The sequence below is a fragment of the Brachyhypopomus gauderio genome, chromosome 6 (genome assembly GCF_052324685.1).
Source record: "Brachyhypopomus gauderio isolate BG-103 chromosome 6, BGAUD_0.2, whole genome shotgun sequence".
Classification (NCBI taxonomy): Eukaryota; Metazoa; Chordata; class Actinopteri; order Gymnotiformes; family Hypopomidae; genus Brachyhypopomus; species Brachyhypopomus gauderio.
Window position 1 is genome coordinate 7,164,436 of NC_135216.1, and position 15,319 is coordinate 7,179,754.

General features: G+C 40.9%; 1 protein-coding gene across 1 annotated transcript; it reads right to left on the reverse strand.

The window, feature by feature from the left end:
• Positions 1-9,245: 9,245 nt before the first annotated feature.
• LOC143516196 (uncharacterized) lies at positions 9,246-14,035 on the reverse strand. Its single transcript, XM_077007765.1, has 7 exons — positions 13,961-14,035; positions 13,505-13,624; positions 13,306-13,392; positions 13,126-13,155; positions 9,888-10,036; positions 9,750-9,797; positions 9,246-9,553 (listed from the first exon to the last, which is right to left on the reverse strand). The coding sequence occupies exons 2-7, from the start codon at positions 13,590-13,592 to the stop codon at positions 9,266-9,268; spliced, it is 690 nt and encodes a 229-aa protein (XP_076863880.1). The 5' UTR covers positions 13,593-13,624; positions 13,961-14,035; the 3' UTR covers positions 9,246-9,265.
• Positions 14,036-15,319: the final 1,284 nt, after the last annotated feature.

A 15,319-nucleotide genomic window follows, 5' to 3' on the forward strand; every position in this document is an offset into this window, starting at 1 on the left:
CGGAAATGGTCATGTCATGTCAAATGACGAGTTCCTCTGCGTCATCATAAACAAACACTAACTATTACGCTGTAAACATCAAGCATAATATAGTTGTTATAACTTTATTACACATCTATTTCCAATATTAATCAAATGACAGTTGTATATGATTACAATGTATCAGAACATTACTAACGCCTACACTAGAACCGTGTAAAACAAACAGAAATTCTTATCAGAAAGACCAGTAGGTGTTTTAATTTTAATTAATTGGCCATTTGACAGAATTATCATTGGCCAATCAACATGAAACCTCACCACTGTGCATATCTCAGGGACAGTGTGTCATGTTGTGCAGTTTTGAAGCATTTGGCCACTAGGTGGCGCTATTTGTGAAAATCATGCATAACTCCTCCAAATTTTCACTTAGGAATAATGCAACTTGATTCTTTTGATTCCTTGCAGTACACCTGACAACTTTGCCATTACAAGTCCTATTAGAAAATGCATACTTTTGTCACATTCATCAATTGTTTGAAAATAGCTCTTTTGGAATTAGTCCTAGTAATTTGATCCAATCATGGCAAAATTGGTATGAGCATAATCTGTAGACTCTGGAGGTAAAAATTACTTTAAAAAATGTTGGATTTTTAAATATTCAGATGGGTCCATTTTTCCATTATACCCTTTTGGCCATGCCATATATGACCTATATTGCTATAACTCATTAAGCATGTAAGTGATCAACTCCCAATTTGAAAGCCTTTTATAGACTGAGGTCCTTGTGAGGTATGCCAAGTTTGGTTCAAATTGGCCTGTCGGGGGCGCTACAGTGTCCAAAAACCTAAGAAATCATAAAAACCCATGCTGCAATCATGTTATAAAGAATACAGACAAGTAATGGGTCTTGTATGATTCAGATCAATTAGGTCTATAACATTGCAATTACATCTCATAACAAAAAGTGCACTGCCTGACCAGAAAAAAACCTATTAAATCACTAATATGTCTTATTTCATTAATGTATTATTAGTATGGTAGTACTTGTGCACCATCTACTGGCCAATACTGGAACAGACTGAAAAGTATTGCTTATATGAAAGACCACACAAACACCCAGTAAACAAATCTCAGAAATAGAATCTCAAATTCTATGATCTAAACCAGGGGTAATCAATTATATCTTTCCGCGGTCCAATTTTGGCAGATAGCTCTCACCTGAGGTCCGGGTCGGCGGTGGCGAACGTAAGTTGTTGAGGGGGGAGGGGGGGGGCAGCGAACATAAGTTGTTGAGCGGGGGGGGGGGGGGGGGGGGGGGGGGGGGGGACGGACGTATCCCTGAAATAAATGCTCCGGTTTAAAATTTAGTCTCCCGTAAAAATAAAAAAATATTCTTGGCATTTGGGTCCGTATCCAGTTAATCAGGAATGTGATTGGGTCCGGACAGGACGGCGTTTGGGTCCTGTCCACGGTCCGCCATTTGGTGACCCCTGATCTAAACCATTTTGCCAATTTAATTCATTTAGATCCTTTTGGGTTTCTTTTGCCTATTGAGGCCAAAATGCTGACTGAAAACTTTTTCCACACAAACATACCACACATACCAGACATACCACACAAACACACAAAAAGCTGATCTCAGCATGTGACATAGTTCTGTGATCTGAATCATTTTGCCAATACCCATTATTTTGATCCTATTAGGCCTTTAGTGCCTCAATTGAATCTTTTTTTGCACATTGATTTATTTATTCATTTTTTCCACTGAAACAGCTTCTTTTCATTCTTAGGTCTAAAGGACTTTTTTGTGCTTCTTTTTGCCTATTGAGGCCTATTGTTGTGTGAATGTGACAATACGGGGTGAGCGAAGGACGAGACACCGGATCCTTGCTGTAGACGTCACTTTATTATGAAGACACAGAGATTGCGCAATAGCGCACGAAAAACATACGACGCTTACACAGAAACGTGTAGACTCTAGACAACGACGAGCACAGGACACTGCGCGAACGCACATTAAGTAGACAAACCACGTTAGCCCCACGTGATGACGAGACGAGGCACAGGTGAGAAGGATAATCACTAGACGTAACCACCATCACGAATATCCACAGACGCAGACAATGACACGCGGACTACGTGAACACACGCCCAAAGGGGAGGGGCCGGGGTCCTCAACGTGACAGAGAACCCTCCAATTGCCGCTTGCGGCTATATTTTCAATTTGTTTTTGTTTATAGATTTGTCTAAATCAAATTACACTACATATTATTAAAGCTCTGCCCACTGTTGTATTGATAGAAACATCACACTTTGCTGTATACTAGCTCCCAGCACACCTGAGCAAGCATTATGAACACTGGCAGAGGTGTACTCTGAGCTTGAGAGCGTACTCAACTATTTGGAGAGTTTATAATGTGAGGGCCTTAGTCAGGAAAGTCCTGTCATTAGGGGTGGTGTACTAATGTAATAATTTACCAGCCCCATAAAAACTGGACTGGTTGCTAGGGACTAATCTTCGGTCCTTAAACACAATCCAATGAAGCTTAGATAATATGTTTACTGATTTGATTTGTCTAGATGGTTGTTATACACTGAAGAAACTAAAATATACCAGTAAACTATAAAATACAGAAAAGAAAAATGAGAAGAACATACAGTGAGATTCCTTTATTTAAAGTTTTATCTGAACTTTTGAAGGCCTGCATAGTTGCCTCAATTATATTGTACTTAAAGTTTTTTTAAGAAGCCTCTTAAATCTGAGAGTGTCTCTCAGTAGTGAAGCTATTGGTAAAATTTTGCAATACACAGTTAGAATTGATAGGATACCAAATCATATCACATCAAAGCAAAGCAAACCAAGCCAAGCCAAGCCAAAAGCTATCGATTAGAAAATACTAATTGACGCTTTCACATGTGTTTCTAGGTAATATGTGAAATATTTGTCAAAGCTTGTTATATTATATGCTTTTACAAATTGACCTTTACAGTTAGATAATTTGTGCATCTCTTTAAGCACTAGGTGCCATCATTGCACTAATGGAACCTGGTCAGATTTTATCTCAACGTTTGATAGTATTTATCAGTTTTAGTCAAAGGAGCTGAATAATGAACCTGCTTACAGGTATAGCAGAATTCAGCTACTTATTCAATCTCACTTTCTTAACTCTTGGAAATAAGCAGTATTTATATCAGTTTCAATGTAGTAATTCACAGCAGGATCCAATGTCAGGAGCTACTTTATAGCAGGTCAACATGGTGTTTCTTCAATATGATGACAAACTTTAAATCATACATATGTAATAAGTAGAATTCTTTGTTATTCTTGGACTATGCATGAAGTTAAATGAGTAATTCACTCATTGTAACTTTGCTCTGCAGGATGAGTGCTTGATCTGGTACAACATGGTGAACAAATACTCTTTGAGAGTTTATTTCTCAAACAGAGCCTTCATTACAGGAGTATGTTATACACATAACCTGAAAACAAAAAGTTAGTGGATGGGTAACCATTCATGTGTAAAAGATTACACTTTTAGTATCATGCCATTCACAGACACTGCAATAGGACTTAGGGTAGGGGTCACCATGTCGCCCGCGAGGACGTTATGAGTCGCCCGCGGGCTTGTTTTAAAAACAGCTCACTATATTGCCATGCACCAAAGCGCTGCATCGTTTATGTTTTTGCTGCTATTAGCGATTGTCCGCGGTTGCTAGCGGTCTTCCCGCTTAGCAATTGACACGCGCACATGAACCCAATGAACCCCCCCCCCCCCCCCCCCCCCCCCCACCGCCCCCCCCCCCGCTCAACAACTTTCGATAATGACACTTGTAGTGAGTAAACATTAAAGCTCAAGTACACAAATACAGTCTATGGCAGGGGTGCCAAACATACGGCCCGCCAGGGGGTTCAGACCAGCCTGCAGAGTAAACCTGCATTATTAAAGAATAAACTACATTTTATTTCCTATACTGTCCTGCATGTTTAGGTCAATTCTATCGCTTTACCCGCTTTTTCTGTTGACCCAGGCACCTTCTTAAGAGAAATCTATCTATCTGTCTGTCTGTCTGTCTGTCTGTCTGTCTATCTATCTATCTATCTATCTATCTATCTATCTATCTATCTATCTATCTATCTATCTAAATAATTTTATAATTTACTTCTTTGCAGTAATACAATGAAAAAAAAGTGTACTTATAGTTAGTTCCATGTAATTTTGGAATGAGTTTACTGATCTGGCCTCCTTAAGTTGTATGTGGCCCCCAGACCAAAATGAGTTTGACCCCCCTGGTCTATGGATTATTGACTTAAGTCTTATGATCTAAACGGAGGTCCTGAAAATTCACGTTTCAAATGTCTTCATCAGGTTCACTACACAGAAGAATATCAGCAGAAGTTCAAACCAGACGCCAAGATTTATTGAGGCACATTAATGAATGGCATACACATATACATAGACTCAGTTTTACAGTTTTTCTCAGTTGTGGTATTTGATATACCACAGAATGTGCAGCGTTCTTGAAATCAAAATCTTAGCTAGTTTCCATCAGAAAATACAGTCTGCACTGACTGTGACCTAAAGTTGCACTGACAACATGACTAAGTATTTTGACTGCCTTGTTCATAGGCAATGGCACACAGGACTAGATACTCTGATGGCACTGACAAATTGACTGACCTAAATATTTGCTTTTGGGGCAAAAACAAAGATTTTTGAGTGAAGTATGTGCTTTTGCAGGTATTTCATTGAGTTTTGCTGTTTGCACTAACTGTTTTGAGAAATGCACTAGTTGTGATGCCAATGTAAAGCATGATGTGAGAAATGAACCAAATCGACTGGGAAAAACTGTAATCAAATTAGGATAAATTACCAAAATGTAACAAAAAAACAAACTAAAAAAAAAAAAAAAAACATGAGATTATGACATGTTCAGCACTTTTTCATGAGAAAAAATTTCAATTCTTGAGAATTTCAATTCTGATCTGAGAAATGAACCTAATTGACTGAGAAAAACTGTAAGATAAAGTGATGTAGAAGTTTTATTCATCTTTCTTGAATGAATGAATGAATGTTCAACTTATATTCACCGTATTTCGCCACGCCCACTTTCAAGTGTGTGTTTCTCCGCCTTTGTGTTAGAACTTCCGGTCAGCTATTTTTGCATTAGTGTACACTACTATATTTTAATGATTTTTTTCATAAAATAGGCATTCTTGTCTATTTACTTCTTTACTTAATTACTTAAAATTACTAAATGAATGCAAGGAAAAGATGTGGCCACTGATTATAAAATAGTTACTTATCTGATAGCCTCACAAGCACCCGACACGTTTGCTTAATCGGAGCTTCATAACCGAGCCATTTCTCGGGATAAGGATGATCTGGTGTTGGTTTCCCCTCCACAAAATGATAAGAGCAGACGTATGAACGTTTGGGTGGATGTTTTAAATTTAGCGCCTTCAGCCTTAGACGCAGGTTCTCTTCTTTGGAAGGCGGTGGATACAAGTTATAAGGTGCCCCGCAACACTCAGATCTTTTCGAGCTGTGTTCGTAACACTGTTGGTCAAGCCAAGTTTTCCTCTTCTTCCAATTATTGTGACACCCTCTAACTCAGGAGTGGCCAACCTGCGGCTCTTTGCCTGGTTTTATGCGTCTCCCCAGCCGGTCCGCTCTCACCTGCACTAACGGTGTGTGTCGTTGGCCCGGTTACCTCATCAGCTCTGAGGGCGACACACTGCTACATCTTCGTGGTGCGCGGTTTGTTTACAAGCCCAGCGAGCCGATAATACTTTTAAAACCGGCGTAGTGGAAAACTGGAGACTAGCGGCATGAAGTATCTGTGATATTGTGATTGTGATTTGAGTCTCGTTGGTGAGACGCGGTTCTTCTGTCACACGTTTATAATAAACCACATACGAGGTGCAGCAAAGGCACCGCACACGACTGAGGGAGGTTTAAAAACTACTGACACTGTCTGTTCTTTTCTTCCTAAAAGTGAGCGCAGGTCAGTGGCGTTGTAATGAGTGTTGATAATGGAGTTTTATCCACTTTTTACCTAGAAAACAACAGTTGTGTACATAACAGAGCTCGTAGTGTGCTCCAAACGTGACAAAGTCCTGAAGCACATCACGACTTATGTTTATATCGAAGTTTGTGCTTGTTTTTTTTACTTAATACTTAATTTGTGTCCATTTTACATCCTCCCCGCTAATAATTTGGTCTCTTGTGGCTCTTGGTCTCTGACGGGTTGGCCACCTCTGCTCTAACTGAACATATTATGCTAGTCATTTTGTGTTTGTTGTCGTTTTGCTTGTAATCGTTATCAGCGTATCCGTAGCACCGGAAGTTCTAACACAAAGTCAACCAAGATGGCCCTGCCCAGCGTTGTCATGGAAAATAGCGTGAATAGCACATTTCTAGATACTCAAGGTCACTTTACAATTTTAACACAGGTACAATTTTAACACACAGGTACAACTCTTACACTACCATTCACACACCGGTGAGAAGCAGCAGCCAATTGCGCACAGCGTACTCTCTACCGGGATCCACAGCCCCCTGGGGGGACTGAATGGGGTGCAGGAAGGGGAGAGAGGACAGACACTAGTGGCAGAGCACCATCCACCACTGGGCATACAAACACCAGTAGCGAACCGTGACCATTAAACCTGGGCCCGCTACCACCCCACCCCCGAAAAAAAAAAGTTTCCTCTCCTAATAAACTGCAATAAAGAAAAAACTGAGATGACGGTACAGCTTTAGAAACGCAATAAACAATAATATCTGTACTAGATAACTTCTTAAGCAAAATAAGGTTCCAACAAAATAAGGTCCACAGCTCCGTGTTCCTCGGAAGCGGAATATGTAAACAACGCGCACGAGGGCATCAAAGGACTGAATCTAAACTAGCTAGCGGTGGTAGCTAACGACAGCTAGCGTCGCCACAGCGGGCGGAAATTATCATACAGTTAAGCCCGCCCACTAAGAGGGAAGATATGATTGGTCAATTTTACTGTCATTTGAAACTGGTATTGTGCTGAATTATAACTAACAGGCCCTCTGTAAACGAACAGCGGGCATCACAGTCCTGATAGGGGGAGACACAGGCTCACAGACTTCCACTTAACCCCTCACGTTCCAACACAGATTTTTGTAATTGTTTAGGTGTCGATTGTAAAACTGTAAGTAGATAAAATAAAATTGGATAATTATATATATAATGTTTTAAGAATATTTTAGGCCCTCTGAGAGGGCCCTGACGGTTCCCCACTAACAAACACACACAACTGCTTTTAATGGACATGAAGACACACAGACACACTCAGTAAGAATTTGTCAGGGAATCAGGCAGGGCCAATTTACCTAACCTCCATGTCTTTGGACTGTGGGAGGAAACCCACGCAGACACGGGGAGAACATGGAAACTCCACTCAGATAGGGATTTAAACCCAAGCCCCCAGTGCTGAGAGGCAAACGTGCTAACCACCAAGCCACCATGTTGTCTTAACACAGTGGTTCCCAAAGTGGGGGGGCGCGCCCCCTAGGTGGGGCGCGGAGCTATTGCAGGGGGGGCGCGGAGCTTGGAAGTAAAACATGTGCACATGTGTCAATATTGGGGATGCACCGATTCCGATATTAATATCTGAAAAATTCTAGATCGGGTATCGGTGACAATGTGACCGATCCATAAAAACAGATCTATTCAGTCTAATTCTATGCTTGTAACGCTTTTCGGAGTTAGTTCAACCTTAAATATTCAATCTGTCCCGGATAGAAGTGAACTCGGACAGTTAACAGACGAGTGAAACACGAAGCACACAGAGGAGAGGTGAATCACTGACTCGTACTCGCGCTGGTGGTATTCCACTTAGTCCGTTTATTTGCTGGTTGACCAAAATAAACCTAGGCTCCAGCACTACTTGACTGTTCATACATGAACTGGTGAGTTGTCCAAAGCTCATTTAATGCGTTACTTACAGAAATAAAATAAAGAGCAGTGGTCTGAGTCGGTCTAAGGCAGAAAGCTAAAAAAAACAACAATATTTCATACGCGCGCTCAACTCGCTCCCTTAAAGAGACAGTACACATATTTCTGGCCGTTACATGCTTTGTGCTCTGCGTGATGTCTGCGCTAGCAAACTATCCGCATAGGTATTGCTGTTTCTCTTATTTCATCTCCTTATTTATTTAAAATGATATTTGGAATTCTTGAACCATTTCAAAGGTTTCTTGCAGTTTATTTTTTTCATGTTTGACCAAAGTTGTGAACCTATTGTTTTTGTCTGTTGTAGGTTCTTTGGTATTTCACATTCAATGTTATATTCATAATTGCACTGACTGAACAAATGCAAGTTGTGTTGTTTTTATATGTTTTTATGTGTGTTTAAGTGTGCTATACTGGTGCAGAGTTTTCAATAAACTTGTAAATCAGTATGTCTGTGTTTAAAAAAACTATCAGATCAGTATCGGATCAATATCGGCCGATACTAAGCCTCAGATATCTGAATGGGTATCGGAAGTGAAAAACGTGAATCGGTGCATCCCTAGAATATGGGGGGGGGGGGGGGGGGGGGGGGGGGGGCGTGCAAAAATATTCTTATCTACTAAAGGGGGGCACGGCAGAAAAAGTTTGGGAACCACTGTCTTAACATATCATCTGCTTGAATCATTTAAGCATGCAAGTATGTTACATAGAAAGATGTTATCTAACAGCTGTGAAAGTGTCTAATCTAGCATTATGCAACATCGTTCTCATACAAAAATGAGGCAGAGTAACAATTTGGGCACAGAACGATAACAGTCACTGGGTAGAGGGAGATTCTTTGTGGCCAAACCCATGAGAAAAGAAGTTTGAATGGTCCAGGGCCATATTAGGTGGGCAATCAGAAATAAACAGGTACCCAACACAAAAAGACACAATTAACTAAAATAAGCACAATACACTTGATAGAACCAGGTACTAAACAGAGTAATAAATGACAGGGTGTGGAAACAGAAAGCACGTGGGAAACCAAAACAAGAGGATAAGATTGACAGAAGGGGGCGGAGCCATATGTGACAAGTAACATAATCACCATCGTTTTATTTGACACCATTAGGTTTGGTACTCTTGAGCTAGGTTTACATGTCACGTGTTGCAACTGGAGCGAGAGCGCACACGTCAAATATCGCAGTCGCATTTTCCAGCACCTTACAGCTTTAAGGTGTAAATTACATATTTATACAAATACACATATACTCCAAATGATTAATTTGCTTTTTTTATCGCATTATCACATTATCTAATTATCTGGTCCAGGACGCCCAGGTGGTCCACGAGGCCCCGGCAGTCCAGGAAGCCCATCTGGTCCAGGAGGCCCGATCACTCCAGGTGAGCCTCTAGCACCAGCGGGACCACGAGGACCAGGTACTTTAACTTCACATCGAGCAGATCCCATATCCTCTTGTCTTCTTTCACACACCCAGCCCTGCATTTCTTCTGATTCTGGCACTGTGAGGTCCATCATATCACCATGACAACATGGACACTGATAGAACGTCTCATCCAAGGTTTTATGTCCGATTTGACTCTGAAGACATCCAGAAACCATGAATCAACACATTTTTATTGCATTTTATACTTGAACTGAAATGAACACTTAACAAAATCAATATTATTGTTAATCTACATTAATATTCAGCAAGTCCAGCTTTCAACATCTTTAAGTGATCCTCTTTATCAATGAATCCAGCTCATGTTTCAGGGATATTGTTTCTAAATCTTACCATATTTATCCACAGCTTCTTGCTTTGTGACACTGATAGAAACCAGTTCTGTACATAAATAACAATGTACATTACAATGTAGTTCATTTACTGTGGGAGATTATGTTAAATGCGTTTGTGAAATGACAATAAAAATACCTTGTTTGTGTCTGTCATGTTCCCAATTTCTGAGTTTTTCTGTTGACAGAATTTCTCAGCCTCGGCACAGTTCCCTTTAGCGTCCCAGATTAGATAGTACACGCCTTCATAGAGATGCCACAACTCTCTATTGTCATTTAATTCCAAAGCTTAGACAGACAGACAAACAGACACATACACACACACACACACACACACACACACACACACACACACACACACACACACACACACACACACACACGCACGCACAAAACTAATTCAGGAAACCATTTTACTTGCATGAGCCATACATCACCAAGCCTGATGTGCATTTTGAGTCTTTTCAATCTAATTTGCTCTGTGCATTTTTGAAATATATTTTTCTTTTTAGCATTACGGCTTCTTTCTGAACTATCACACAATATGTTTGAGGATATAGTATGGAGTGAGATTACTGTCTTTAATACGAGAGTGCGAAGATAAGGTTAAATCAAGTAAGTCAGACAGACTGAGCACACAAAATCAAGAAAACCGAGCAGAAACACTGCCAGCGAGAGCAGAGAAATAAGAATTGTAAGTGTGCTTGATTCAGTTTTTTGCTCGCTTCACTGTTTTCAGTGTGCGTTTCAGGTTTTTGCTCGCTTCTAAAATTTCTGCTCACTTCGTGATTACAAGTGTAAATAAATCACAGATCAAAGCTTGGTAGATTACCTGAACCACAGACCCATATAAGTAAGTTTGAACTGTACGCGAGAGGAATATTCACATTGGCAAGAGACCTCTCTCAAGCAAGACCTAGGTGCATGGATTTGATGCTGTTCTTTTTGTAATAAACTTATTATTGACAACTAAGTCAGTGTCAGCAGAGACTTCTTCATTCATGATCACAGCATTGCTACAGAACAATACACCTCAAATGTCAGCAACTCAGTCATAAAGTGGTAAACCACGAAAACTGACAGAGTGGGGTCAGCGGATGCTGAAGCACATAGTGTGAAGAGGTGGCCAACTTTCTGCAGTCAATCACTACAGACATCCAAACTTCATGTGGCCTTCAAGGTTAGCTCAAGAACAGTGTGCAGAGAGCTTCATTGAATGGGTTTCCATGGTGGACCAGCTGCATCCAAGCCATACATCACCAAGTACAATGCAAAGCGCTGGATACAGTGGTGTAAAGCACGCCGCCACTGGACTCTAGAGCAGTGGAGGCACGTTCTCTGGAATGATAAATTGCGCTACTGCATCTGGCAATCTGATGGACAAGTCTAGATTTGGCGGTTACCAGGAGAACGGTACATGTCTAACCCTTATATGGTCCAAGGGTCTGTGGGACCCATTTTTTAAAAATCAGCTTAAAAAAATTCTACAATTTTTTTTTTCAAACTGAGATTCATTGGTCCTTGGCTCATTTTCTGTGAGCAACATAAATCAGAAAATATTTTCAATGACCACCCCCCCGTACCCCCCCCCCCCCCCCTCCCCCCCTTCACATTTGTATTATATACAGGGTCCAGGGTCCACAGAGGTGTTTGGCATGCAAAAGTGGGCAACCATCCAACCATCAACACTTTTGATGGTTGTCACATCAGGGGTTGATTGCATATTGTCAGACAGCAGACGAAGAATCTCTATAGAGACAAAGGGGTGAGATCTGAAAGAAGCATCTTTTCTCTCAGCCCTCATTATCCCTCCCTCCTCTCTGGACCTGTGTGTGTGTGTGTGTGTGTGTGTGTGTGTGTGTGTGTGTGTGTGTGTGTGTGTGTGTGTGTGTGTGTGTTTCACCCAATCATGGGGACATGATGCTATAAATGCTAAAAATGCTATAAAAGATGGCAAAGCGATTCTCAGTTCAGACTGCCTTACAGCTGATATTGGAAGAGACAGAGGATTTTGATAGTGATTCAGAAGAAGAAATTTCAGGATCACATTTCTGAAATATCAGAGTCTGATAGTGATAATGAAAAGGAGGATGAGCAGCAGCCAGCTCCGTTAGCACCAGCCCGTCAGCAGCTAGCCATAGGACCAGCCTGTCAGCCAGCATGTTTTATGATTCATTTCCTTATTGTGTTACATTTTAATAAAAAAGTAACTAATAAATAAATGAGAGCAAACTAATTTAACATATGTATTGTTTATTTTACTTGCAATTGGGCTAAATCTGCTGATTATTTTAACAAAAAATGCAATGGGTCCACCACACCCAGCTGGACCCCAAGGATGAAGACAAAGCCTGGATCTTATCAGGGTTCTAATTGCATTGTGCCAAGTTCCAGTGAAAGGAACTCTCAATGCTTCAACATACCAAGACATTTTGGACAGTTCTGTGCTCCCAACTTTGTGGGAAAAGTTTGGAGCTGGCCCCTTCCTCTTCCAACATGACCTTCCAAGCAAGGTCCATAAAGACAAGACATGGATGGCAGAGTCTGGTGTGGATGAACTTGACTGGTCTGCACAGACTTCTGACCTCAACCCAATAGAACATGAATGGGATGAATTAGAGTGGAGACTGAGAGTCAGGCCTTCTTGTCCAACATCAGTATGTGACCTCACAAATGCGCTTCTGGAAGAATGGTCAAAAATTCCCATAAACACATTCCTAAACCTTGTGGACGGCATTCCCAGAAGGGTTTAAGCTGTTCTAGCCGTAAAGAGTGGAACAACATCATATTGAACCCTATGGATTAAGAATGGGATGTCACTTAAGCTCATATGTGAGTCAAGTTTTTGCAATATAGTGTATCATTACGAAAGTAACTAGCTAGATGTAGATTCATGCAGTGTTTTGCAATGCAGATTTTTATTGCACATTCACTGTTTCGTTGGTTTTGGGTGGTAAATGGTTATCTGTGGCACTTTAGCTAACCATAATGTCTTATTGTTTTAAAAAAATGTAATTGATGGTTCAGGTAATCATCTACCAAGCCTTGATGACGCATTTCCTCTTGTAATCAAGAAGTGAGCAAAAAAACATAAACGTGCACCGAAAACAGTGAAGCGAGCACACTTAACAGTGTAATTCTTGTTTCCCTGCTCTCTCTGTCACGGGTTTTGCTCAGTTTTCTTGATTTTGCATGATTAGTGTGTCTGACTTGCTCAATTTTATCTTTGCGCTCTTGTATTAAAAACATTAATCTCACTAGCACATTGGATATCACATTAAAACTGCATTTTTATTTTTAAATCATCACTTCCCACACCAGACAGGAAGTGCTGACCTAATATCAGGATGCTGCGTTGAAGGTGGGTGTGTCCATACCTGAGCCACTTCTTTGCAGGTGTGTTGCAGCTGCAACATCAAAATAAACAAAACACTGATAAATGCTTCCATCTCATGTAAGCAACTGTTCATTCTTTTTTATTTAAACTGATGAATGGATCAATCTGAACACAACCTTTGGACAAATCATTATTGTAATAAAGAGTTTAAATGATTTACCGAGAAATCCAGTTACGATCAGTATGATGATCATTAAAAGAGTGTTGAAAATCAGCAGTGTCTGTAGCTTTCTATCCATCCATGATGCTGGTGAAGAGATGGCAAAAAGATGGCACATCAAAGGGAGGATTATGATTATAGTCATATTGATGATAACTGCATGCTGTGAAATGATGGTACTGGGTAACAGTTGCTTCACCATGTGTTGAATGTGAGTTCTTCACTACAGGAGGCTGCTTTAGGGTCTCATACATGTCCTCAGTCCTCACATTCTTAGATGTCTCCATTTTCTTCCACTATACTGGATCCTGTTCAGGTCCTTGCACAATTTTGCAGAGAAGAAGCAGAAAGCCTTAGGAGTCAGTTAGGTTTATGGTCTCCAGATGTTTACCAAGACCTGATAAAATCACCAAGATCACTCTCTGTCTGCCCTCCCAGCGTTCTCTACCATTTAACTCAGATGCTTTTGGTGAGACTTACTGATGACAGTGAAGGACTCTTGGGCCCATGACCTGATGACCCAAATATTCCCCTTTGCCCTTTGATTCAAGATCAATTATCCTATATCTTAGCTAGTAGCAACTAATGATTAATAAGAACAGTATTAGGACAGTGAGTTCTATGGTGCTATTAATGAGCTTTAATGATTACTCACAGGGTTTACTAAGTGTCCTCTTCACAGGTCCCAGAGACTTTTGGTCGGAAATACCATCTGAAATAAATGCAGAGATAACCTCTATGTCAAAGCTCATCTCTTTTTATACTGAATGTTCAGAGGGGGGTAAGCGCTCCCTCCCCCCCTCCTTATATGGTAAAGCTTTTATTCATATTGACTTCTTCATCTCTGTGGTTATGAGTGACTCCACCCCCACCTGCCAATCTCGTTTACATGTCTGTTGTCCAGCCTCTGATCTGGCTCTTTGATCTGAGTTAGTCTCATTGGGTTTTGGCTTTTGTTGCTCATCAATGTTCCTTGTTTTCAGGTTCCCCTCTGTTTCTGTGTTCTGCTATTATACCCTTCGCAGGTTCGTGGTAGTCTAGCTACTACATATTCTCTTATATACTCGTGTTTAGGATAGTCGCATGTTTCTCATGTTCATGATTGTCTCTGTTTTACTGGGTTTCACGTTTGCAGTGTTCAGAATGATGTTTCTTTCTGTTTCGTTGAGTTTGGAGTAATTACAGTTGTAGCCTATAGCATGCTTTGTTTTGGAATGATTTGTACATACGTGCGTTTCCTGTCTAGTTCTTTTTCTCAGTTTGTTTGTTAGTGTAGCATTCTCTTTACGGCCTTCTTTGTTCTTTGTTATGTTTGGTTATTCCCCAGTCTCAGTGTAGTTTAGTGATTTTGGTTATTCCCCTATGGCAGGAGTGGCCAACCTGCGGCTCTTTGCCTGGTTTCATGCGGCTCCCCAGCCGGTCCGCACTCTCACCTGCACTAACGGTCTGTGCCGTGGCCCGGTTACCTCATCAGCACTGAGGGTGACACACTGCTACATCTTCGTGCTGCTCGGTTTGTTTACAAGCCTAGCGAGCCGCTAATACTTTTAAAACCGGCGTAGTGGAAAACACGTAATGGACTGTCTACACGCTCACACGAGTTACTAATTCGCCAACTGCTGGCGATCAATCAATTCGCGATATAATACTCATTTTTTTGTCCATTACACCCCCCCTCCGTCAACAATCTACGCTCGCCACACCCCCCGTCAACAATTTACATGTCCTTGTATGATGTGGCTCTTTGCTGTAACACAGTAAAAAAAAGTGGCTCTTGGTCTCTGACGGGTTGGCCACCCCTGCCCTATGGAGTGAGATTACTGGGTTTATTATAAGACCAACCAAAACTAGTCCTGTGCCAGGCAGAGGTCACCAGAATTCAGACAAGTTGACACACAGACATGGCAGTAAATGGAAAAACACTCAAGCTGCATCTGGAGAATATGGAAATACTTCATAAGAGTGTGAGACAAACCAGGTGGTTGACAGTTGTGAGTTTTAAAAACTTTATTTT

Bases quoted from the DNA above. Each gene is read 5' to 3' on its own strand.
- LOC143516196 (XM_077007765.1), bottom strand. From the start codon at position 13,592: ATGGAGACATCTAAGAATGTGAGGACTGAGGACATGTATGAGACCCTA. The intron at 10,037-13,125 runs GTATGGACACAC...TGTCTGTCTAAG, and splicing joins CCTGCAAAGAAGTGGCTCAG to CTTTGGAATTAAATGACAAT. The intron at 9,554-9,749 runs GTAAGATTTAGA...GGATGTCTTCAG, and splicing joins AGAAGCTGTGGATAAATATG to AGTCAAATCGGACATAAAAC.